General features: G+C 43.1%; 1 protein-coding gene across 2 annotated transcripts in view; it reads left to right on the top strand.

Moving 5' to 3' along the window:
• Window positions 1-20,788, top strand: part of SLC34A2 (solute carrier family 34 member 2) — a 60,320-nt gene extending 39,532 nt beyond the window's left edge. For both annotated transcript variants that reach the window (XM_029589881.1, XM_029589870.1), the window contains 5 exons: window positions 4,679-4,760; window positions 12,186-12,353; window positions 12,779-12,895; window positions 13,995-14,119; window positions 19,253-20,788. In XM_029589881.1, coding sequence (XP_029445741.1) covers window positions 4,679-4,760; window positions 12,186-12,353; window positions 12,779-12,895; window positions 13,995-14,119; window positions 19,253-19,837 — 1,077 coding nt within the window. In that variant the 3' untranslated portion in view covers window positions 19,838-20,788. The remainder of the gene's footprint in view (window positions 1-4,678; window positions 4,761-12,185; window positions 12,354-12,778; window positions 12,896-13,994; window positions 14,120-19,252) is intronic.
• The last annotated feature ends 4,261 nt before the right edge of the window (window positions 20,789-25,049 follow it).

Raw genomic sequence — 25,049 nt, 5'->3', positions numbered from 1 at the left:
GCCAGGCCTGCTGGGCGTTATTCTTTTCCAAGTTCAACTTCGAACTCTGTTATCGCCCTGCGGAGAAAAATCTCCGGGCAGATGCCCTGTCTCGCTCCTTTGAACCCGAAGATATTGCTGAAGAACCCAGTCATATCATTGATCTGCATGTATCTGCTTATCAGCTACCTTCCCAGTACTGGCCAGGAAACTGTTCCTCGCCGGCTTCGTGAGAGAGTTCTCCGTTGGGCACATGATTCGAAGTTCGCCAGTCACCCAGGATGGGCGCGAAATCTCTCCCTCCTCCAATAATTCTTCTGGTGGCCTACCATGGTCACCGACACTGAAGCCTACATTGACTCCTGCAACACATGTGCCCAGCAGAAGCCCCCAGTGGGTTGACCTTGGGGCCTTCTCCAACCAGTTTCTGCTCTGGAGGAGCCTTGGATGCACCTCTCCACGGATTTCATTGTGGATTTACCTCTGTTGAAAGGAAACACAGTCATTTGGGTCATTATCGATAGGTTCTCCAAAATGGCCCATTTTGTTCCACTGCCTGGTCTACCTTCCGCTCCAGAACTAGCACGTCTGTTTTTTCTTCACATGTTTATTTATTTATTTATTTACAATTTTTATATACCGACTTTCATTTCAAAAAGAGATATCACATCGGTTTACAATAAGGTACAATAGGTAATTCACTATCCCCTAAAAGGGCTTACAATCTAAAAGTTTTGTACCTGAGGCTAAGAGATTACAAAAATAAAACCATCAAAATCAAAGTTCTTAACAATTGAGCAAAAGGTATAACAAGGAGCATATTAAACAAATAACACAAAGGGTTGCACGAAGGGGTGCACAAAGGGGAGTGCCTATGGCCTACCCAAGGATATAGCTTCAGACAGAGGTCCCCAGTTCGTCGCTCGCTATTGGTGCGCCCTGTGCAGTAAGTTCGGCATCAACATCAGCCTCACTACTGCTTACCACCCACAGGCCAACAGTCAAGCTGAATGAATGAACCACTCCCTAAAAGCCTTCTTACGTGCCTACATCAATGATCAGCAGGACAAATGGGCAGAACTTCTCCCATGGGCAGAGTTTTCCTACAACTCCCACATTGCCGATATTTCTGGGGTATCGCCATTCACCATTGTCTATGGCAGGCAGTCACGGCCTCCATTACCTATCCCCTTGACTGTGCCCTCACCAGCTGCTCAGACCATTGCCGATGCCCATAAATCTTTCTGGAACCAGACAAACCTCCATTTGCGTCAGGCAGCGGCTCGTGCTAAGAAGTCCATGGACGTCCATCAACGTCCTGCTCCTGAATTTCAACCTGGACAGAAGGTCTGGCTGAGTACGCGATACATTTGTCTCAAAGTACCTTCCCAAAGATTTGCAACTAGATACATTGGACCTTTTTCGGTCGTATTGGACCAGTCACTTATCAGCTCCGATTACCACCTCCCCTTGGCATCCATAACACTTTCCATGTGTCCTTGCTAAAATCAACGATCCTCTCTTGGCCTTCCCGCAAGGCATCTGAAGCATCTCATCTGGTTGCTGAGTCTGATACTACCTACAAGGTTCGAGAAGTCCTTGATATCCACCTTAGGGGCCATTGGTGGGAGTACCTCCTCTCGTGGAAGGACTCTGGCCCAGAAGAAAATTCTTGGGAACCAGCGCTTAAAATCCTGGACAAAAGCCTCCTCCTGCAATTTCATCGTGCCCATCCAGGCAAACCCAGACCTCCAAGAGGGGGGCATAAGCTGGGAGGGGTACTGTTGTGTGTGCCGGTCACAGCAGGCCCATGGCCAGGCCCACTTACCCCCATTTGCCTGCTTCAGCGCCTGGTTCTGCCTCTCTTGCGGCTCTGGGCAGCCACCTCTGTGTCCGGGCCACTCCCCATGCTCCCAGCTTCTCCGCAGATGTTTCAGCTCAGTGGCGGGTCTCCCCACGTGGTCCTCAGGGAGGTGCCACTGTCTCACACCACGCCCCTCCCTAGACACGCGCGCGTGTGCATCGGCTCTGCTTTTAAAGGGGCCGCGGCGGGAAACCACCCCACGGCCCTGGATGATGATGTCACTAGGTCCCGGTACTTAAGGCTGGGTCCAGCCAATGCTTCCTTGCCTTGGCAACAGTTCTCTATGCTTGTTGTATGCTTAGTTGCTTGTTCCTGCGTTTCCTCCGTGTTCCTGGTTCCTGGTTTGTTCCTGCTTCATCTGTGTTCCTGTTCCTGATCCTGGCATCCGTTCCTGCTCCTGTGTTCCATGTCTACCCTGTTTATCTACCTCTGACTGATACTTGGCTTGACCTCTTCTTCGTCTGACCACACTACTGATTGATACCTGGCTTGACCTTTGCATCTTCTGACCACGCTATTGATTGATATCTGGCTTGATCTCCGCTACGTCTGACTACGCTCCTGCCCATCTCCTGATTTGATCTTTTCCTTGCCTGACCATTCACTATCTGACTCCTGGTTTGATCTGTGCTTGTCTTGCCACTCTTCCTTGCCTACCACCTGCCCTGTCTTCAACCTGTGGGGAACGAGGGCTGGTATTGGCGAAACTCCAGCCGGCCTCTGTCAATCAGCCAGCTCCCCCTGCCGAGGGTGGGGACCGTAGGGCTTGCCCTGCGGGTAGTGTCAACCCCACCTCAGCTCAAGGGTCCACCTCCTTTGCAACAGTATACTCACTTCAGGATAGTTTTATCTAGGCTCCAAAAGCATAATTAATGAGCAAGCACTCAGGGAACTCTGTGTAAGAGGAATTATCAGAAACTAATGAATGTTTCATCCATAGGCAGTCTTGAAATGTAAAAGCACTACATAAGTTCAAAAATTAAAATCCTGCCATCAGGGCCAGTGCTTCCATTAGACAAACTGGTGGTCACCTAGACCACCAAAAATTTTGGGGGCAACAATATCCTACCAGCACAAGGCTCAGAGGGGGAAAGCCAATACTGTCAAAGAAGGGAGTGCTGTGCTGGAACTGCCACCAATAGGTAAGATGGGAGTAGGGAGGGCCAAATTCTCTTCCATCAGCCCTGCCTGTCATTCAAAGTATTTCCATTTTGAAACAAGATTAAACAAAGGACAGATGACCATACAGAAAAATGTTTTGAGTTACATAAAGTAAATAGTTTTATGATTATGAAAACAAGGAGCTGTTAAATCCTAATGCCGTAAAATAGCTGACCTGCCTAAATGGAGGAATGCTTGGAGAAATTATCTAGAGGCCCATCACATTCATTCTCATTTTCGGGCCGATACAGTAAAGTCTGCAGGGGAGCGGGCAAACGCCCGCTCTCCCGGCGCTCGCACAGGCCACTCTCCTGTGTGCACGATTCAGTATTCAAATTAGGGCCAGTGGTAAAAAGAGGCGCTAGGGACACTAGCGGGTCCCTAGCGCCTCTTTTTGGACAGGAGCGGCAGCTGTCAGCGGGTTTGACAGCCGATGCTCAATTTTGCCGGCGTCAGTTCTCAAACCCGCAGGTTCAGAAACCGGACGCTGGCAAAATTGAGCGTCTGGTTTTCAACCCACGAGCCACAGACCAACTTCAAGTTTTTTTTTTTAAACTTTTTGTAACTTTCGGGACCTCTGACTTAATATCGCCATGATACTAAGTAGGAGGGTGCACAGAAAAGCAGTCTTTACTGCTTTTCTGTGCACTTTCCCGGTGCCCGGAGAAATTAGCGCCTACCTAATTTCTGAAAGTAAAATGTGCGGCTTGGCTGCACATTTTCCTTTCTGAATCGCACGGGAATACCTAATAGGGCATCAACATGCATTTGCATGTTGCGGGCGCTATTAGATTTGGGGGGGTTGGACGCGCCTTTTCGACCCCTTACTGAATAAGGGGTAACGCTAGCGCGTCAAAAACACGTGTCCAATCGCGGGTTAACAGTGCACTCTGCCGGAGCGCACTGTACTGTATCGGCCTGTTTGTAAATAAAATATTCAGATTGTAGTATTTAGATAAAATCCTGCCCAGGATCCTAGTCAGGTCTTCAATAAGTCTTTTTTTTAGTAAGGACAGCCAGAATGATCCATCCCATGTTTCAGGGAGGACAAGAAGTTTAGAGGGCAGGCAGGAGATAGCTGATGGTTACACATTTTATCTGTAATTGAGCAAGCAAGGAGAATATAGCGCTGTGCCTGGAATCAAAGGAGTCTGCTGTCTGTGTGTGAAATCTGTGGAATGTACCCTTAAAAACAGACTCAGAGGAATATTTGGCTCTATGCTGTGAAGATCTACTCTTACACAATAACTTTCCATACACTGACAAATTTGGCAGAATAGTTGCCAAAAAAGTAAGGACTTAATTTACTCAAAAAGTAAAATAAAAAGAGAAATTCCCCAGATCTTAGAATTGTATCTAGAGAAATAGTTTTTTCATACACCACATAACATCATAATTTAAAGATGTGTGGGTTCCTGCTAAATGATTTGGTAAAAACTAGAGATTAGCAAAAAGAATGAGATATTAGATCATGATCACAAACCCCACCTTTCATCCATGGATTTACTGCCTGGCAGGGTTTATTGGGTTATAACCCACAGGAAACCAGTTTAAGAAAATTCTATGATAAGGGGCAGGCGACATGCTTGCCCATCTCTAGAAAAATCTTTTGGACCTTTTAGTTGGATTGAGAACGTTGTCCAATGAACTCTATGATTTGTTCCTGTCTTACAGACACTGACAAATGTTACCAATGCAAGCTGTGCTCCTCCTGATATATGCTGGACCGAAGTAAATGTGACAGATAAAGTGAGATGTAAGTGGCCCAGCCAATAAAATCAGCTGTTTTACCTCTGACACTCCAATCTGAACTATTTCTGTAACATGTATTCAGGAGCACTGCACTGTCATGAGGGTCAGCCAGGTTTGAGTCCCACGCCCCACTCTTGACCTTTGGGCTAACAAGGACTGGAGATACTGTAAAGGGATGTGCATTCATTTAAAACAAAACTGCAAAAATGACAAATAAGGCTAATTCATTTCATTCGGCCATCCCCCAAACTGAATGGGGGCCCCCCAAATGAAAGAAACCCTATTCGTTCATTTGGCTTTAAACTAATGCATTGGGCCTAGACCTAAGGCGGAAGCCAGGACCTCGCCCAGGGCATAGACTGGCCAAAGAAGGAGCCTTGCCCTATGCCTGAGCGTGACACCAGCACCTTGGCCTAGACCCTAAGCCAGGGGTCGTGGCCTATGCCCAAGCCCAACACCAGAGTCTCAGCAGAGGCATGGGCCGAAGCTGGGGCCTCGGCTGAGACTCCTGAAAAAAAACAAACCCTTACCTGATCTGTCGGGTATCTGACGAAGGATAGGTCCCAATGCCAGGACCTTGGTCTGGACCTAGGCCTAATGCTGTGACATGACCCAAATGCTGGGACCTGATTCCGGGATCTCACCCTAGGATGGAGCCTGAGCCCAGCCAGATGCCGCAACCCAATCCGGAGGCCGGGTCCCAATGCCTGTGCCTCAGCCTAGACTGGAGCTCGAGTCCAGCCCCGATGCCATGACCTGACCTGGAGGCCAAGTCCCTGCACCGAGGCCTCAGCCCAGACCCAGGCCGACACTGCAATCCAACCCAGAGACCGGGAATCGAAGCCTAAGCCTTGGTCTAGGACTAGCCCAAGCCCAGGCCTGAAGCCGTGACCTGACTCGGAGGCATGGTCCCACACTGGGGCCTCAGCCTGGACGCAGGCCTGATGCTGCATCCCAACCAGGAGGCTACATCCCAATACCATAGCTTAGGCCCAGATCCAGGCCTGATGCCAAGGCCTCAGCAAGGAGGCTGGGTCCTGATGTTTGGGCCTCGGTTCAGGGTCAGACAGGCCTTGAAGCCCAAGCCTGGGAGCACCTCTTTGGGTTTTCTTCTATCTTTGGTTCTTCAATTCCAAATGACGGCATCCACTATGGTCAGCCAGAGTTAATTAACTCTGGCGCCTTCACCCTAGCCAAGGCACCATTTTAATGTACAGCAATGCCATACAATGTTGTACATCAACATGGTGCCATCCACTGGGGTGAAGACACTGGAGTTAACTCTGGTGTGACCCCAGTGGATGCCATCATTTGGCATTAAAGAGCAGAAGAAAAATAGGACCCAAAGAGGAACTTCCAGGCCTGGATTCCAAGGCCAGGGCTGACCCTGAGCCAAGGCCCAAGTCCCTGGTGTTGGGCCTGGGTCCAGACCTAGGCCCTGGCGTCGGGACTTGGCCCCCAGGGCCGGACACTGCATCAGGTTTGGGTCTGGGCCTAGGCCCTGGCATCAGGTCCCAGCCTCCAGGTTGGGCCACAGTGTCAGGCCTGGGCTCAAGTACCAGCCTAGGCTGAGGCCCAAGCATCGGGACCCAACCTCCATGTTGGGTCATGGCATCAGACCTGGCTCTGGGCTGAGGCCTGGCATGAAGACATAGCCTCCAGGAAGGGTTGTGGCATCAGGCCTGGGTCCAGGCTGAAGCCCCTGAATAGGGACCTTGCCTCCGGGTAGGGTCAAAGTGTCGGGAGCTGGGCTTGGGCTCCAGCCTAGGCCAAGGCCCAAATGTCAAAACCTAGCCTCTGGGTCAGGGCATGGCGTTGGGCCTGAGTCTGGGCTGAGACCCCAATGTCAGGACACAGCCTCCAGATTGGGTTACATCATCAGATCTGGGCTCGGGCTGCGGCCTAGGCCAAAGCACAGGCATCAGGACTTGGCCTCCAGGTTGGTTTGTGACATCGGGCCTGGATCTGAGCCGAGGCTCCGTCATTGGGACCCAGCCTCTGGCTCAGGTCATAGCATCAGGCTTGGGCTTGGGTTCCAGCCTAGTCCTTGCCGGAGGATGGCCACTAGACCGGTAACTGAGGGCCAGGATTTCTAGAGAGCTGCAGTCCATGGCCGTTAGTAGAAGGTATTTTACTGTGATGGAAAGGCTAGAAGGGAGGAGGAATGGGATTAAAGTTGGGATTAAAAAACATAAATAGCCAATATTTTGGATGCCTCTGCTTCAGATCCCCTCCCCCTCTTCATCCCTCCATAAATGACCATGAGTATGGTTGACTCAAGTACTGAATGAGCTTCCAAACCCAAAGAGTAGAAGGAGGCTCTTTGGACAAAAAGAAAAAAAAAAGTCACTTTAGTACAGCTGCTGTTTTACTGCTGAAAACTGTCAATATTTTCTATAGAATAACATAAGTATGCCAGTGTTTACTCTGTATAAAGTGATTAAACATTAGGGTCATTGAAGTTTAATTTTGTATATTTAGTCATATGTGATTTATATAGCAAAGTATTCAAGAGACCATAATGCTAAAAATTCAAGGCAAGTGATTGTCCACCCAGCCCCCCCTCCACCCCCACACCCCTTTGGAAGTATCTGTATGTATGAGTAGTTGCAGAGCAGTGATATCAGAAAGCACTGCTTATTGTTCACAAGCTGGGCTTTGTGACATCACTGGCCACTGTACTCCTATTGGAACACAAGTAGCAGGAAGGCGCCCTCTTCAATATAAATGTGGAAGTAGATATTCAGACACTGTGCAGCACAACTAGCTAGCTGGCTAACTGATTGGGTCATTTATCAAAATGCATTAGGGCATGATAATGCTGTAACGCGTGCAATAACACCATAATGCACATGATAAATACCATGAAACACAAAATGCATAAGCAAATTAAAAATTGAGTAATCAAGTGGGCAGAGTTTGGGTGGAGTAAATGGAAATGAGGGTCTGCTAGCATGAAATGCGATACAGTAGCGCACACTAACGCGGGATTTAACACTGGAAATAACTTCACCTTTTTTTTTGTGTGAATCGGTGAAAAAACTATTTATCGTGCTCCCACGGCCAATATCGCAGATCGTGGGTATTATCGCAGCAATTATCGTGCGTGATAAAAAGAGGAATTCTAATGGACACTCCTACCGGGCCTTTCTGGCCCAATAGAAACACCTGTTTTTACCTGGCCTAGCTTCCTAAAGCCATGATGTTTGTGGCAAGTTTAATTGTTGGGGAAAACTGGATGCTTCAGGAGGCTCGCCACAGACCATAGACCACAGACCACAGACCACAAAAGGAACAACAACTACAACCTGAAGAACAGGCAAGGGATGTTCCAAACCCTCCTAGGGAAGTCCCTGCACCAGAGGCAGAGCCACCAGCCCTGCAGAGTCAGGCAGTGCTTGGCATGCAGGTGGCCATGGCAGAGGAGATACAGGGAGCACATCTTTTCTCCATGAACATATTTGCTGGGCATGCCAGAGGATTATGTGGTTAGCAGGTATCTCCTCAGCTCTCAGGCTATCCTGGAATTATATGAAGAAAGGTTTTAATGATCCAAAGTCAACGACAAACCTTTTCCATTGGAAAAAAAATCAGCAGAACCAGGGGTCACGATTTAAAACTCCAGGGAGGAAGACTCAAAACCAATGTCAGGAAGTATTTCTTCACGTAGAGGGTGGTGGATGCCTGGAATGCCCTTCCAGAGGAAGTGGTGAAGACCAAAACTGTGAAGGATTTCAAAGGGGCGTGGGATAAACATTGTGGATCCCTAAAGTCTAGAGGATGTGAATGAAGAGAAGAGGCTTGGGGATGGCTTGCGGGAATGACAGCTACTATCTGGTGATTAATACCCTTATTCAATAAACATACACATGGTTAATGCGACTCCAACATTGCTCTACGATTCAACGGCAAGAGGAAATGTGGAAAAAAGCGGGGGAGTAGCTTGCTTGTTGCGGTGGTTACTACCCCAAACCAAATAAGCCTGATATTTCACTTTCAATGCATATCCAGCATCGCTCTTTGCTTCAATGGCAGGGGGGAATGAAGATAAGAGGATTTAAATTCAGACAACAACCAACAAGGACTGAATTGCATAGTCTGGGTAAACAAATAAGCGTGGGTGTAGCTTGCTTGTTACAGCGGTTACTACCCTGAATCAATTAAGCCTGATACTTCATTTGGAATACATATGCAGCGCAGCTCGCTGCTTCAATGGCAGGGGGGAATGGAGAAAAGATAATTTATATTCAGACAACAACCAATAAGGCTGAATTGCACAGGCTGGGTAAACAAATAAGCGTCAGAGTAGCTTGCTTATTGCAGCGGTTATTACCCCTAACCAATTAAGCTAGATGCTTCACTTAGATGCACTCCAGCACTGTTCTCTACATCAATGGCAGGGGTGGAAGGTAACTAGAACCAAAAAGTTACTAATAAGGGCGAAGAGTAATGGATAAGTATGAGAAAAAAATAATTGTGAAAGCTTGCTGGGCAGACTGGATGGGCCGTTTGGTCTTCTTCTGCCGTCATTTCTATGTTTCTATGTTTTTATGTTAAATCTGAGGGGATTTGGATCCGGTCACAGAAAGGTCTCACATTGTGCCAGGCCTCATCAAACTGTTGGCCACCCTGCATTTCATGGCAACCAGCTCCTTCCAAACTACAATAGGAGTCATGGGGGGAATTTCCCAAACCACTTTTTCCTGCTGTTTGGACCAGGTCATATCAGCTGTCTCTGTCCCCATTAATCGCTACATAGCATTTCCTTGCAACAGGCAGGACTTGATGGACTTGAAGAGAGGCTTTTATGCCTTTGCAAACTTTCCCAATGTTCTGGGAGCTATCAACTGCACTCACATGACCATCATTCCACTCCGTGACAGGAAGAAGATGTACCTCAAGAGAAAGCGCTTCCACTCCATCAAAGTGCAAGTGATCTGTGATGCTCAAATGCGCATCGTCAACGTGGTGGCCAGGTACCCGGAAACCACCCATGATTCCTTTATACTAAGGCAATTGGGCCTGTGTGAAAATTTTGAGGATGGCCTATACAGTGATAGTTGGCTCATAGGGAAGTGATGCTTCTTTCTCTATTCCATCTCTGGCTATGTGTTTGTAGCAAATGGCATGAACATGGGGGTGGGGGGGGGGGGGTGTGTGGCTGTGGGGGATGTAACAGCATCGCTGCCTTAAAAAGTGGCTTGTACACTTTCATCTGCAGGCCATTGCCCCAGGGCCTGACTTTTTTCCCCATGCTGCAGAGGCCTGCTAATCTTGTGAGGGCAAACAATGCACTTACCCTAAAGCTTGGTGTGTGAGCAGACACTATACATTTTCAATGTGTTCACTTTCAAAATTGCCTTGTTCCTATCGTCCCATTGGGAGCAATTCAAATTTCACTGGTTAATCACAAGCGCGAAGGGTCCACACTGCTGGTACTGCAGGATCACGTGTGGGCTGTTAGTGATGCATCAATCAGCCAGAATGGTGGCCACAGTTTGTCTTAACCCTCACACAACTGAACCAGAAGCAGTGTCCTGTGCATGCTGGGGGCCTGGCACATTCCCTGTATCAGGGCTCACAAATTGTTTTCTCTGGAGCACATACTGCAGAGCAGGCAGGAACCTGTGCAATCACACCATGAGTTACTGTTTTTCAGCTACCACAGGTGTGGCAGCTCTTATGTATAGCTTCAAGGTTGGCTGACTGCTACACACCAATAGCCTTAGCTGAGTTGCGAGGGCCTTGCATGCAATTGTTGGAATCCCCAGATGCGATTTAGAAGTCAGGCTACTGCTATCCTACACATATAGTCGTCCAGAACAATGTGACAGGCACTTAGGGTAGGGACATCAGCCTTTAAGGCTCAGGCAAAGGTACAGGCTACCTTATACAGTCTTATAGAATGCAGTGGTTTGCAAGCCAGATCTGCAAGTAACAATGCTATGATTGATGCCTTAAAACTGTCGTTGCCGCAAGACATTCTGGGTACAGTTGTAGGACCTGGCTTTTCACCCCCGTTGCCATTCCCAACACGCTGATAGAAACCAGGTACAATTAGGCCTTATGTGCTACCCGCTGTGCCATCAAACACACCTTCGGAGTTCTCAAAAGTCAATTTTGCTGTTTGGACTAGATGGGTAGAGCATTAATTTATGCCCCATCCAAAGTTGGAGATATAGTGCTGCTCTGCTGTGACTTCCATAATCTCGCTCTATGCCATGGACTATGAATGGAGATACTTCCGGATCTCCCCCCGGCTCCCCCATGTGTCCCCACCCGAGCCGAGGACACCACACTGAGTGGCAGCCAGCTTTGGTAAAACCATAAGCAATGCTACTTTGCCTGATAGGCTTCACCTACCCCATCCCCTTCCAGGGAAGGGAGGCCAGTAGAGTGTTAGCTGCTGCTCACCTCACTATCATCTTTCTTTCTCTCATTGTTTCTCTGTGAGGGTCAGTGTGTAACAGAAACACGTATACCTACTCAGATTCATATTGACAATGCAACAGTAGACTGTACTTGAAAAACTGTTGTGAAAGTAAAGATTACATCAAATACATGTGGTTGCCACAATGTGTTCTGCCTGATAGTGACACTAAAAGTGGCATGAGTGGCACGCGAGTTTGTGAACGACTGCCAACATAGTAGGGATGTGCAATCGTTTAGGACGAATTAGGCAATTTCAACTATTTGTATACTGCACTTTAAAGTCAGCCTTTGTGCCTCCCGATGCAGCTCTGTGAAACACGGTCCCGGGTCAGGGGACTGAACTCATTAACATCTATCTAGGCGACTGGTGCACATTTATTTATATTCATAATAACCGATATCAAGTAAAAGTATTTTTGATTGAAATGTTGCATGTTGCATTACATTTACTTTGATAGAAATTTCGCTTGATTCATTTTTTTCACTAACAATTCACTACAAGTGTTATCGTAGCACACAATTTGCCTTTTTGATTTGCAGGACCATAGTTATCCAGATAAGTTATCCAGCTAACTTTGAATATTGGAGCTAGCCAGACAGCATATTCAGCTAACTTGGCTTATCTCCAGAATGCCCTCCCCCCGTCTGCCACTTAGCTGAATAAAAATGTATCCGGATAAGTAATTATCTGGCCACTGATCCTGGGGAAATATTCAGATGCTACCACTTAGCCACATAAGTGGCACTGAATATTAGCCTAATGGCTTACAATTTGCTTGCATCTAAAATGCATTTGGGATTTTGGGGATGAATTGCAGCTTTACCTTGTGGTTACCTGGCCAACTAGTTTGCAGAGTGATTTGAATTTTCCTGAACGGAAGCAATATGCCCTACATTCACCCTCAACAGACATGTCTATATAGTTTCTATAACCACATTTTCATATATTCTGTTTTTGATATAGCTCTGATCAATATTATGTTGTTGTTTTTTTCAGGTCAACACCTATTTGCCAATACTAATCTTCCGGACCTGGCCGTCGGTCTCATCCTGCTGGCACTGTCTCTGCTTGTTCTCTGCACATGTCTCATACTGATTGTCAAGCTCCTGAACTCCATGTTGAAGGGGCAAGTTGCCTCTGTTATTAAGAAGATCCTCAATACTGGTACAGTAGTTAAAGTATATACTATTTTGTGCACATTAAGTTTATAAGGTAATTGTAAAGACAGGCGTATGAATTGGTTCCAGTTCCTTTTGGGAGCTCTACCCCTTGTGAGGGCCTATGATTTAGAACCCGCCGCTAGGCGAGAGCATGAAGAGAGCAGGAATGAGGTGTAGTGTGTGGGCCATCCTGGGTGCTGTTTTGGGGGAAGTCAATATACACATCTATAATGTAATGTTCTTGATTGGCATTATTATAGGATAAAGTAAGGACATTTATAAATGGTGGCTTACCATGAGCTATGAACTGCTGCCGTTTCATCTCGCGCTACCTTCTTCACTTTCATTTAGAATAGCTTTGTCTAGTTCTTTCCATTGTCATAGTTTATTTTGCCTGCCTAAGAAATTGTTTGTTTGTTTTTCTTTTAGATTTCCCATTTCCTTTCACTTGGGTAACAGGATACCTGGCCATTTTGGTTGGCGCTGGGATGACCTTTATTGTCCAAAGCAGTTCTGTTTTCACGTCTGCCATTACGCCCCTTGTCGGTAGGTTCTTTTACAAATCCCTGATGATCTTTACACATTTGTAGAACAGAAAAGTTACTACATTTTACTGCAGTTAGTTGGTGGATTTGTCCCCATGCCCAGTGAATGGGTGTCCACATCACAAACAAATTCCACCATTACAATTTACATTTATTAACATTTATGAATCGCCTTGCACTTAAAAGGATTTTTTTTTGATAGATTCAGTAGAAAGAGCAGATTGTACAGGCATGAATTACTCTCCCCCCTCTGAGAGGTGATCCCTCCAGAGCAGGGTTCAGCATAATTACAGAGCAGGGCAGGGAAGTTTGCTCTGCCACTGCCCATGCTGTACTAGTTTTATGGATAAATGGTTTCTAATGTTATCAGCCTGGCAAGTTGTAGAACCACATGGACTGTAATTTTAAAATGGGTGCATGGGCCCCCAAACACACATGCATCTGAGTGTTTGGTCAGATGCACTGAAATTTTATATTGTGTGTGTGAGTACACGCACCTGTTATAAATTGATCAGGCACATGTATGAGTGCACCTAAATTTAAGAGTGGATGCGCACTGCAGGAAAATGTTGGCTTTGAGACACGCAAGTGAGGGAATTTTGTAACAGGCGCGCGTCCAGGCCATGACCAGTTTCACCAGTTCATCCACCAGTTTGCCCAGTCTATAGCTAGGCCCTCAGGGCCGCCTGTTTTTTTAAGCCTGCACTCCCCCAGTTAATCTAGACTCCTCAAGCAGTTTATAGGTGGCTTTGTTTTCTTCTGACTTATGCCTCATCTATAGCAGAAATAAAGTTGCACTGAAATGCACCTGGATGCACAACCAGGTGCTTAGCTACATGCGCGCATGTCTCTTGATCTCGTCCTGGAATGCCCGTGCCCCGCCCACATTCCATCCCTTTTTTTTCCCCCAATGAAAGGTTTTTGTGCATTGGTACTTGTGCACTCATGTGGTCAGTTTATAAAATCAGGTGACCATGCGCATATGTAACACGCGTGCCCATCTCCTGGTTTTGGCATTCATATGGCTTTGAAAATTCATCTTTATATTTACTAAAAAAATATATATATAATACATTCATTTTTTGTTCTCTTTCTCCTAGGTATTGGTGTTATAAGCATTGAGCGAGCTTATCCTCTTACACTGGGTTCTAACATTGGTACAACTACTACAGCTTTACTTGCTGCTCTAGCAAGTGACAGTGAGACATTAGCGAACTCACTGCAGGTGAGTGTGGCCTAACACTTTCATTATTATCACAGAACTCTGACTCCTATAGACTTGATGTATCTCTAGCACTTTGCATGTTGCAGCACAATATAAATAATAATGGAGTGACTTGTGGTAACAGAATGGTAGTTACACCCCTAAACATTTTGCTGGACAGACTGGATGGACCATTTATGTCTTTATCTGTCGTTATTTATTATGTTACTATGTAACTACATAGTAGATGGCACAAGGTGTTTGTTGGTACCTTAAGCCCTGTGAGAATTGCTGAGGGTCTGTTGTGCAGCTGACAAGGCATTTAAGAATACGAAATGCCTGATCCACAGGTCTTTGATACTGTTATAAATAGCAAAGGAAGTTATTTTTTCAACAAAATTACCAGAACAAAGAACATATCTTTGTCATTAAAAGCATTTTATAAAGCACTTACAGGGTCATTCATCAAAATGTGTTAGGGCCCTAACACCCACGTTATTTTTTATATCACATGATGTGAATGCAAATTTTGTCAAAGGGGAGGAGTTTGGGAGGAATTTATGAAAATGAGGGCCATTTAACTGTGTGCAATAGCATAATACATGTTTCAATGCTGAGAGACTCTTTCAGATGCGCTCATATTATGCAACTATTTATACCACTATTGGAGGGTCATCTAGTAACTCGAGATGAGGTTTGTGGTGGTCTAGGGTTTGGGGGGTGGGGCAGTTTTACATGCGCAGTCAGATGTACGAATAGCACAGTACTCATCAGTGAAGATTTGATGTGATTTGGAATGAGGAAAAGTACACAAAGATGAAATTTCCTCAATGTACTCTCATCCTAGCATGATAGCACTCAGGTAGAGAGGGCATCAATCTAGGGTACTATTGGGCTATGTCTGGATTTTATCAATCCACAATATTGATTTCATATTTTGTATAGTACCAAAATATATATATCCTGAAACACTATTTTTGATATATACATATATACAATTTTACTTTGCTAATTTTGCATTACAGGTGATAATAAATTATACTATATCATATACTTCATTATGCCTTATAGTTCTAATATTATGTTTTGTTAGTGCTGGTTGTATAAACCAAAGTCCTCAATATCTGCCACACTCATATTTTATATTTGAGAATATTTATGATGTGTGATGTTAAATAATTTGATGCATCTCATAGAATGGGAACTTTGTGCAGGAGAGAATCCAATTTTAATCTTTCCTGGCCAAAATTATTTGTCTATTTATTTATTTTAAAGTATTTGTTGCATGCCTATCTACCATTCTAGTGAGTTTCAAAAGCACATACATAATTATCTTAAACAAAGCACAAAGCTAAATTACCATAAAACATATACACATGAAGACAAAAATAAAGCCAAATAACAATACCTGCAATAAACAAAATCTAATTATAGGGCAAAAGCAACTTAGCTAGATGGTAAGAGTACACTTGCAAAAGCCTGAGTAAAAAAGAAGAACTTGAGGTTTTTCCAAAAGTACTTTACAGCTCAGATGATAAAGAATTCCACAGGTTAGGACCTGCAACCATAAAAGTGTGGTCACGTGTCCCAGTCAGATGTATTGACTAGAGTGAAGGAACTTCCTAAAGATTCTGACCAGCAGAGCGCAACAGGCATTTTGTAGTATAAAATTTCAGAGTAGAAGCAATACTGGAAGGGCCATTGTCATGTAATGCTTTGTGAACTAAAGAAAGAACTTTTGAATCTGATGCATAAAGCGACAGGGAGCAGGTGTGGTGAAGCCAAAACAGATGTTATATGGTCATTGTGCTGAGCACCAGTGAGAATTCATGCAGTTGCTTTTTGAACAGTCTGTAAAGCAGCCAAGGTGGCAGCCAGCAACCCAAAATAAATAGCAATGCAGTATTCTAAACTTGTGAGAATCACTGCCTGCAAAAATCAGCATAATCTAAGAAGGATTCTAGCTTGCGCAGTAGATTTAACTTAAGAAACGGACTTTTTACAACAGCCTTTACCTATGGCTGAAATGAAAGTGAGGTATCAAATATCACACCTAAGTTATGAACTTGCCTAGACACAGGAATGGACCAATCTCCTAGATGTAAAACAGGAAGGAAATCATCTCCATAGACCTGGATAAAACATTCAGCTCTTTTTTATACAGAAATAACTAACTAACCGCAGGACTTTTCATTCTTCTATAAATATAACAGAATGAAGAGCCGTGGCTAGAAAAGGGGCAGGGGAGTGATAGAGTGCATCCCGCTGCATCGCGGTGGTGCATTTTCGCCCACTGCTGTTGCGGCACACACTATCGACCCCATAGCGCTCCTGCAAAAGGTATAGCTATTTCCAGTGCTACTGGTGGTGATAACGTGTAAAACATTATGGCCCGCAGTGCAACTGGCCTCCCAATTTTTTTAATCCCATGCAAACCCCTCCCCTTTTCTCATTTAAATTATCTTGCTGCAATGCGGTCATTGTAAAGGCCCATCGTGTTTTGAAAAATGATCCCCTAAATAAATATATAGTACCACTCTAGTTTTCAATATTGGATGTTACTTAAAAGATGCCCTGTGAGAATATGAATTATGTTTTACGTCATTTGTGTTACAATATTCAGACTTGTTATCAGGAACATTATAAAAGACACCTTATGCATACCCTGAGGCTTATGTACTAAGTCACACATTTTTGTATGCACTATTAGGAATGTCACATGCAAATTTTCTACACATGCAAATGAGGTTGGTATATAAATTGCAGAATTTTGCTGTAAAGGTTTTCACAAAAAAAACCCCAAACCAACAAAAACCCTCAGCTATAGTTTCAATAGTTGCATTTTATACAGAGATCAGGGCTACAAGGTTGTAGCTATTTAGATGTCACTGAGTTTATATCGGTATCTAATTGTTTTTCTTGTACTGCCATTAATATTTTAGAGCAGAATTCATTTTAAGCATGCAAAAAGTCTTAAAAACGACTTGTAGAAGCTGGTATTGTAGCACTATGACTTTCATATGGGATCACTAAAATGTAATAGAGAAAAATTCAAATGCATTTAGCCAGATAACTCACAAATCATTCAGTTAAAAGTCATTTTTGAATATTGAGCCTCTTATCTATCTAGATGTTAGCCGGATAAGTCATTATCCAGCTACAATCCATTTGGATAAAAAAAGAAGTGCCCTCTGGGTGTTCCTCAATTATCTGGCTCACTTAAGCCAAATTTCACAAATGGTCCTGCCAGACAAGCATCCTCCAACCCCAACCCTTTCAAATTGTTAAAAACAAAATGTTACAGAGTCCACAGGTTGCCTCCCCCCCCCCCCCCTCCTCGATTTATCTAAATCTTAATGTGACAGTCTTGCCTCCCCTCCTCACCCTTCACTTTTTTAATACTCTTCTGCTCTTACTCCAGCCCTCTCATGAACTGCAGCTGGGAGTAAGGTTTCCTCTTATGCATCCAGTGTTGCTGTTGTCATAGCAGTTCTGGGAGTGGGTAAGAGGATACATTGCTCTCGGCTGGGGTTTGTGAGGTATGGAGTAGGGGCTGCAGGAGGATGCCACAGAGGTAGATATCCAGTTAGGTGGCAACCGCACAAGGCCAGATAACTTTAAAACCTAACAGGCTATATTCAGACATAGCTGGTTAACCCCCTCATTTATCAAAATGCGCTAAGGTGTTTTCACATGCATTAAGGGCTTATCGCATGCGAAAAGCGCCATTAACGCATGCAATAGCACCATATCGTATGGTGTGATGCAAATCTGAAAAAGAGGAGAAGTGGGCTGGATTTACTGTTTTGTGAAGCCCTATTGCACAGCTTTAATGCTGATTTTAGCTACAACTTTTTCAGGAGCATTAAACTGTGCAAAAGCTTGCATTATGGCAGCATCACCTGTTGCTGGTTTGGATAGTGTGAAGCTCCTAGAGCAACAACCTAGCTATCAGGGATGAGAGAGAGAGAGAGAGAGAGAACCTAGTCATAATGCTATCACCCTAGATAATTATTTATATCTCTATGGGGAGACCCACCTAGTAACTCAAGGTGAGGTTTAGGTATTAGTGTAGGAGATTAGGGGCTACTTTGACATTCAATGTGAGACGTACAAACAAACAGTGCTCTCTTGTGAATATCTGATGAAACTCAGAGTGAGGAAACTCACCCAAATCTCATCTTTGGGTGAGTTTCCTCACTCTGAGTTTCATCAGATATTCACAAGAGAGCACTGTTTGTTTGTACGTCTCACATTGAATGTCAAAGTAGCCCCTAATCTCCTACACTAATACCTAAACCTCACCTTGAGTTACTAGGTGGGTCTCCCCATAGAGATATAAATAATTATATAGGGTGCGAGCATTACTACTAGTCTCTCTCTCTCTCGCTCTCTCTCTCATCTCAAATTGCAACATTTACTGCATTTTTATAAATCCAGGCCTAAGTTTGAAGGTTACCTGGCTCTTTGAAGCCCCAGATAACTTTAGGCAAGTATATTCAGCTGGACATTTGTCCCACTGAATATTTGGTAACAAATATCCAGATAGCTTGTCCACTCACTGGCTTACTGAATATTGGCCACCAAGCAGCTACATTAAGTTCATTTTTGCACTGCAAAGTGCATGAAAATAGTAGAGTAATGGATTCTAGCATAGAGCTGGAGGCCACAGTGTGATCCTGCACCTCTCACTGTGTCACCTTAATCTCCTACTGCTCAAACTTCCACTTTATAAGCAATAAGGATATGCATTCATCAGATCATTTGTTTCAATCATTTTGGTCATGTGCACGCATCTTTTGATTGCCAAGAATGTGCACAAAACTGATGATTTGTGCGTACTCAAGTAGGTGTCCACATGTGCACATACATTCCAATTGTGAGGTAACGCTCACACGGGCTGAAACGAATGAAACAAATGGTCTGATGCACTTCCCTAATAATCAAAGGATATTGTAACCATGTGAATGTTCTCATACTGCCCTGTGCATTCTTTTGGGATTGCATATATATGATCATTTCCTGTAGCAGATGCTTTCCTGTAGAAGTACACAAATGTTCTCTGTTTCATTAATTCGTTTCACCTCTGGCATTCATTTCATTTTAGACCTTTTGCAAATGTTTTGTAACTTTTTTTGTTTGTTTTCATTTCAGATTGCACTCTGCCATTTTTTTTTCAACATATCTGGGATTCTTCTTTTGTACCCCGTTCCTTTCACTCGTGTCCCAATCCGCCTAGCAAAGGGCCTGGGAAACACAACAGCCAAGTACAGGTGGTTTGCTGTTTTTTATCTGATCACCTGCTTCCTCCTGCTTCCCGTAATCATCTTTGCTCTGTCACTGGCAGGCTGGCAAGTTCTTGTGGGTGTTGGTGTTCCCATTGTATGCCTTATAATTGCCATCGTTGTTATCAATGTGCTGCAGTCCAAGTATCCTAGAGTGCTACCAGGATTTCTGAAAACCTGGAACTTCCTCCCCAAATGGATGCATTCTCTGCAGCCCTGGGACAAAGCTGTATCATCCATGACTACGTTCTGCGGGAGGTTCTGCTGCTGCTGCTGTAAGTGGTGCAAGTGCTGTAAATGTTGTAGAGAGAGTCAAGATGAAGCATTCTCTGGTGAGAAGAAGCCCAGGGCTCTGCAGTCTTATGAGAATCCTGTTTCTATTGCTGATGAAACACTACCTGGAAAGGAAAGTCAGTCCACAGCTGGGAATGCACACAATCTGACCGCTTTATAGGGACTCTGTAACCAAGAAGTCTGTTATCATTCTCATGAAAAATACACTGGATGTTAATATTGTTGTGGGTGTTCCCATGTAGCTTATTTATTACGTGCCATGCTATCCAGAAATTCCAAAGTAAGAAGAAAACTATTTATGAAATGGATTTCTATAATATTGCCCTGAAAATGGATTTTGAAGCTCTGAATTTTCTGTGAAGCAGGAGGCTAGGCGTTTATTGCTACTACAAAGGGCATGACATAAAGAAACACATGAAGGTGTCTTGATGTCCACTAGACATCAGTAGGCTTCATAATGCACCGACATTCTATTTAGTGCAAGAACTTAAAAGCTGAAACACCATCTATTATATCAGAAATGTTTCAGATGTAATAATCTGAATACAAATATTTTGGTTTCCTGCTCTGCCTGACATAAGGCTGGTCTACTTTGCTCCTCATCTCTGTGCAGCGCATTTGAATTCCTGTCATATTGACAACACCTCACTGTAACATCCTACTTGAGTAGCTCTCAAGAGCAGCCAGTAAAAAGAGGGGGCTTTCTTGAGAACCTGATGCACATTTTTGATACTGTAGAAGTTATGTAAATATATGTTCATTAGTGCACCTGCCTACTGTGTCAAAGGCAAACCGAATGAAGGCTAAATTCCATAGGGGTAGAAAACTGTGGAAGGGCTAGTGAACAGAGAAAATAATGTGGCTGTTTATAACTAACTTGAAATGCACAAACTGTATTAGTAATGGTGAAATAATGCATATGTACTATGTACATACAATTGCAGTACTGTATATTAAAGACAATGCCAAAACAGTAATAAATATACATATTGCAGTTTAAAATATTTGTTTATGAATTTGATATTAACAGTTTATAGCCATGAAGTTTAGAAGGCTTGTACAATATATTTTGTATATCTTCATATTAATTAAAATTAAAACAATTTTGTGTGCAGTTGTCTACTTTTTAGGTAAGGTGATTCTTGTACAACTGTTTTTAGAATTGCATCCTATAGTAACTGAGAATCATTTAGACTTTTGGTTGACACACACTTTCTTTCTGATGATTTTTCCCACAATTGCTTAGGTTTTATCAGCTATAGTATTTACTACTTTCTTACTATGCAAAGAGCTAAAAGTGTCAAATCTTGTTGTGTGCCTTTTTTCTCATGGCTTGAAATCTCCATCATTAACAAATGATTTCTTGTTACTTTTCTGCATCTATAAATAAAAGTGGCATTTAGATTAAGCAATAATATTTGATGGACAGGGCATGTTTTGGAAGGTAGTTCCCTATTTAGAGGTGTTAAAGACCCAAGGTGATGCCATGGACCTTTAATCAAGACAGCATTTGTTCATAAGAAGAGCCCTAGTAAATAAAGAATTTTTTTATTGGTACAGAATGGAAGAAAACATTTTTGCAAAAGGCCTCCCCATTTTTTTTTTACCAGTGGAGTTTGCTGTTATTAAAAACTAAAACATATTTACTTTTTATGGTAATATTATTAAAGATACGGAAGACATGAACATCCTAAACAAAAATATCTATGAACTTGGGCATATCCAGGAAATTCACTGTTTTGTTTCAATCAGTCCAATCAATTGGGTTAAAACTGTATATTCTAAGTAGCTTTATTAAAATAACACAATAAATTGATTCTAACTTTCTTCTTAAAAATGAATTGAACTATTCTTATAACAGTGAGTGAAATCGTGAGACCGCACCTTGAATACGGTGTACAATTCTGGTCGCCGCATCTCAAAAAAGATATAATTGCGATGGAGAAGGTACAGAGAAGGGCGACCAAAATGATAAAGGGAATGGAACAGCTCCCCTGTGAGGAAAGACTAAAGAGGTTAGGACTTTTCAGCTTGGAGAAGAGACGGCTGAGGGGGGATATGATAGAGGTGTTTAAAATCATGAGAGGTCTAGAACGGATTAATGTGAAACATTTACTCTTTCGGATAATAGAAAGACTAGGGGGCACTCCATGAAGTTAGCACGTGGCACATTTAAAACTAATCGGAGAAAGTTCTTTTTCACTCAACGCTCAATTAAACTCCAGAATTTGTTGCCATAGGATGTGGTTAGTGCAGTTGGTGTAGCTGTGTTTAAAAAAGGATTGGATAAGTTCTTGGAGAAGTCCATTACCTGCTATTGATTAAGTTGACTTAGAAAATAGCCACTGCTATTACCAGCAACAGTAGCATGGAATAGGGTTTGGGTACTTGCTAGGTTCTTATGGCCTGGATTGATCGCTTGATGGACCCTTGGTCTGACCCAGTATGGCATGTTCTTATGGTGCTCCATAAAATGGAGAAAAAGCACTTATTGCCTTATTTAGCCATATTTTGTAATCTTTTAAATATAATATTTAGTTGTAGCTCTCACAAACAATAACTCTGTAATATTGTAAATTTACTAAACGTTTCAAAGTAAAGCAGTTAATAAATTGTTTTTATATATACACTGAAGTTAATAAAGAAAAGATATAATAAAAGATAGGGTTATTTACCCTTTCAAACAACACTAGGACTAGGGGACACGCTATGAAAGTAACAACCAGCAAATTTAAAACAAATCATAGGAAATATTTTTAAACTCAGCACAGAATCAAGCTATGGAATATGTTGCCAGAGGACATGGTTAAGGTAACCAACATAGACGTAGATTCATCAAAAAGCTATAAATATAGCGGAAATAGCACCCACAATAAAAAAAGGGGGCATGGTTGGGCTAATTTCCCTGCTCCCATATCACATTGGTAATTTCCGCATTGCAAACTGATTAATCCACCACAGGTACATTACCGGCCGAAAAGGCTTTTTGTTGCAAATGTCGGTTTGGGCAGGGAAGAGAGAGAGAATGAGTGAGCAAGCAAGCGAGAGAGACCAATATGTAAGTTTACTATTTATACCAATGCAAGAGTGGACACTTTCAACTCGGGTGAAGTTTCGGGGGAGGGATAGGTTTTGTGGGACAGTTTTATAAACACAGATGTACAAAAAATTCCTGAAGGAAATGTCCATAGCTAGTTATTAGCCAGGTAGACATGAGGCAGTGAAATATAAGAATTAGATCAAATATTGGGGATCTGATGGGTACTTGTGACCTGGACTGACCACTGTTGGAGACAGAATGCTAGGCTCAATGGACCTTGATATTACCCAGCATGGCTATTCTTATGTTCTTATATATGGTGATGTGTTATCATCATAGCAACTTGTAAAAATCTCAGATGACCTGAAGGTTACAAGTCAGTGTAATAAAGCAAAATAGAAAGCTAGAAGTATACTTGGGTTCATAAGTAGAGGTATCACCTGCAGGAATAAAGCATTGATATTGATTTTGTATAGGTCACTAGTAGGCCCCACCTTGAAATCTGTGTTCAGTTCTGGAGACCATACCTTTCTAAAGGCATTGAGAAGATGCAAACAGATTGGTGAAAGGTTACTGGTACAGCATTTGCGGCCCAAATCCTACAAAGAGAAGCTGAAAAGATTCTACATATAATCACTGGAAGAGAAAAGAAAAGGTGGGGGCGAGAGGAGAAGAAGTAAATTATGATAGAAAAAATACCCTTCTGAGCATTTTTCTTTGGCACTGGTATCCCTCTCTAGAAATTCCATCAAAATTACTGCAGCCGGATGCCCTTCCAACTCCACTTTAAGGATGAGGTCCCTAAGAACATCATGGAGCATATACCCCTCCTTGAGAACAATGGTCTCTTCCCTTCTTTCTATCACCTGTCTTTTGAGGATTTCTTGGTCTGCTTCATTATCGCTCATTTCAATGGCATTCTTGTTTATCTCTGCATCAGCTGATGCTTCTTTGGCAATGGAAATACTCTCCAGAGAATCAAGCACAATTCCTACAGCTAGGTATTCTTCAGACTCTGCTTCGAGGTCCCTAAGAAAGTAGTGAGGCTTACACCCTGCCTTGAGAACTGGGGGCTGTCACCCTCTTTCTAATGCCTGACCTTCAGGAGTTTCTTGAGTCACTTCATTATCACTCATTTCTTGGGAGTTGAACAATTTTTACGCCAATGGCCTTTGTCTATCTCTGCATCAGCCAGCCTCTCTTTGGCAAAGGTAGAGCTCTCCAGAAAATCATCCTTAAGAAATTCATCACGTCCACCATTAAAAAATGGATTCTTTAAGCTACATACTCTAAAAAGAATTAAACCCCTCCTACACCCCCACGACTTCCGGACAGTTTTACAAGCGACTATATTGTCAAAACTGGACTACTGCAATTCCATCCTACTAGGTCTCCCTAAAAATTCACTACAACCGTTACAGATGCTACAAAATGCAGCTGCACGCATCCTCACCAATACTCACCGCCATGAACACATTACTCCAGCTCTCCAATTCCTTCACTGGCTTCCTGTAGCATCTAGAATATTATTCAAGGTCCTTACCCTCATACACAAGTCCATCTACAACCAAGATATGCAATGGTTCTCTGATCATTTTACATTCCACACATCAAAAAGACCTATAAGAAAAATTCACCAAGCTAAACTCGTTACTCCAACACTTAAACATATCAAACATGTTTCGACGAGAGAACGCTCATTCACGATTGCTGGAACCAACATCTGGAACAAAATGCCTACAGACCTGCGCCAGGAACCCTGTCATAGGAAATTTAAACAGAACCTTAAAACCTGGCTGTTCAAACAAGCTTACACTCAATGATCATCTCCTCTACAGAAATACTGAACATTTGTTACACATACAATACATTATCATTCTTCAAATTGATATCATTCAATAATTCCATCCTTTCTCATGTTTCTAAACGTTTGCTCCACTCTCGCTCCTAGTAAAGACTGTTTGCTGTTCCTTGGACCTATACCAAACCTGTGAAACAATTGTTGCTAAGTCACATATAATTTTCTCTGATTTTTCCCTTCCCTTATTAGGCATGTCTCTATTATATGATATAATTATCATTTGTTCACTGGTTTTTAATTGTTATATGTAATGTTTTTCTTTTAATTTCATTTGATTGTAAAGCCTGTTGCTAATTTATTGTTATTTGTAAACCGAGGTGATGTTTTTAATGTGCCGCGGTATATAAAAAATCACTAAATAAATAAAATAATAAATAAATTCACTATTCCTTCAGCCTAGTATCCTACCCACTCTGCCTCGAGCTCCCTAAGTATGTAGTGGGGCTTACGCCCTGCCTTGAGAAGCAGGGA

This window comes from Rhinatrema bivittatum, chromosome 1 (genome assembly GCF_901001135.1).
Source record: "Rhinatrema bivittatum chromosome 1, aRhiBiv1.1, whole genome shotgun sequence".
Taxonomy (NCBI): Eukaryota; Metazoa; Chordata; class Amphibia; order Gymnophiona; family Rhinatrematidae; genus Rhinatrema; species Rhinatrema bivittatum.
The sequence above is the reverse complement of the archived record's forward strand: the minus strand, read 5'-3'. Positions and strand labels throughout refer to the sequence as shown.